Source organism: Entamoeba dispar, genomic scaffold, assembly GCF_000209125.1.
Source record: "Entamoeba dispar SAW760 scf_1105229463559 genomic scaffold, whole genome shotgun sequence".
Classification (NCBI taxonomy): Eukaryota; Evosea; order Mastigamoebida; family Endamoebidae; genus Entamoeba; species Entamoeba dispar.
The window spans coordinates 1-1,801 of record NW_001855753.1 but is presented as its reverse complement, the minus strand read 5'-3'; the positions used below and the strand labels follow the sequence as shown (position 1 = coordinate 1,801).

The 1,801-nt window shown below is 18.5% G+C and overlaps 1 protein-coding gene across 1 annotated transcript, besides 8 other annotated features; it reads left to right on the top strand.

The window, feature by feature from the left end:
• EDI_333530 (uncharacterized protein) lies at positions 1-606 on the top strand (the record flags this gene model as incomplete). The annotated part of the gene is made up of 1 exon (XM_001741094.1): positions 1-606. A coding segment is annotated over one exon (606 nt), but the record flags the coding sequence as incomplete, so codon positions are not given.
• Positions 170-244: a sequence feature (AT_rich).
• Positions 316-386: a microsatellite.
• Positions 489-628: a microsatellite.
• A 191-nt stretch (positions 629-819) lies between these two features.
• Positions 820-898: a sequence feature (AT_rich).
• A 52-nt stretch (positions 899-950) lies between these two features.
• Positions 951-1,055: a sequence feature (AT_rich).
• A 103-nt stretch (positions 1,056-1,158) lies between these two features.
• Positions 1,159-1,250: a sequence feature (AT_rich).
• Positions 1,251-1,389: 139 nt separating this feature from the next.
• Positions 1,390-1,448: a sequence feature (AT_rich).
• A 269-nt stretch (positions 1,449-1,717) lies between these two features.
• Positions 1,718-1,745: a sequence feature (AT_rich).
• The last annotated feature ends 56 nt before the right edge of the window (positions 1,746-1,801 follow it).

Here is a 1,801-nt window from a genome sequence, read left to right as displayed (position 1 = left end):
ATATGTAAATCAACAACAACAATTAAAGGATGTAAAGGAGAAATAGATAAAGAATATGGATGTAGAGAATGTTTAACAGGATATTATTTAATAAATAAAGAATGTTCAAAATGTGGAAAACAATGTATGACATGTTTAAATGAGAAAGAATGTAATAAATGTGAAGATGAATATATAATAATAAATAAAGAATGTATTCATTATTCAAATATTAATAAATGTAAAGAAACAAAAAATAATAAATGTTCAAAATGTTCATTTTGGTATGGAATCAATGAAGACGGAACAAAATGTAATAAAGAAATTGTATGGTGGATGATAATGATAATTATCATCATTATACTTATTATCATCATTATAATAATTACAATTATAATAATAATGATTAATTACATTATAAAACGCAAAGAAAAGAAAGAACAAGAGAAAACAACAACAATATTTAAAATTTCACAATCAAATATCAAATTCATATCAATTGGAGATGGAATAATAACAAATAAAAAAGAAATAGGAGAAGGAGAAAAAATTGAAGTAAATAAAGAAATCAGAGAAATAATATGTATTGGAAATGAAAATAAAGAAAAAAAGAGAAAATACAAATAAGTAGTAAAGAAGAAAATGAAAAATATTCAATTAGAACAAACCCAAATATCATTACAATTGAAGGAGGATATGCATGTGAATTTGAAATATTCATTACAATCAAATGTACTACTAAAATTAAAGAACAAATAATGATAATTAGTAAAACACTTAATAAAACACAAGAAGAAATAATTAAAAGTATTCATATATTTTCAAATGAAAGAAATGTTCTAAAATTATCAAAAAAAAAAATAGTAAATTTTAATTAATTAAATAATATTTAAAATGTTATGTATAATTATATATTTATGAATTGTACGTGATGTTATCTATTTCTATTCAAATAGAACAACTCTTTCTTCTTTATTTATATTGTTGATAATTCTTTTTATTAATTGTATTATTATTTATTAAGTTTTTATCATTTTTTATATAACTATTACAGTGAAAAATAAAAAAATTATTATCTATTTCATCATTTATCTATCCAATAAGCATTTAGTTCTTTTTATCATATCATTGTTATTAAATTATTTATTTCATATGATTTGATTAACATATCAGTATCTCTTATTAATATTTATTTATGTTTTATTTATGAAATTATTAAATGATATTTCAAAAAGAATGGATTATAATATTTAAAAGTTTAGTAATAAATAGTTTGAGATGTAAAGAATGTCAATAAGAAATTTTTCTGTCATTAAATTATCACAATAAATGAAATATTTGGAAATAACCATATAAAAGATATTTGTAATACTACGATTAAATAAACACAGATGAGTAGAACTGATGATGTAATATTTTAAATATTAAAAATACATATTATTTATAAACATAATTAATAAACTATAATAGATAATGATATATCACATTATTTATTATCATATTCATTGTGTAATAATAATATGAAATATGATAATGAAGAAACTAACTATAAATTAATTCAATTACATTTATTCTTCATTATCTGTATTTAATATTCATTAAATTTGAATAGAAATAATGGAAATATTTCATCATTCTAACAAATGTACATTGATAATTTCTACAAATAATACACAAGAAAAGAATGTCATACTAAAAAGAATAATAAGTTGAAAATGTGTATATGTTATTTTACCACTTATTAAATTAATTCAAAATATATTATTGGAAAATGTGGTAATCAAAATGATTAAAATTCATTTCTGATAGAGGAACATCAACA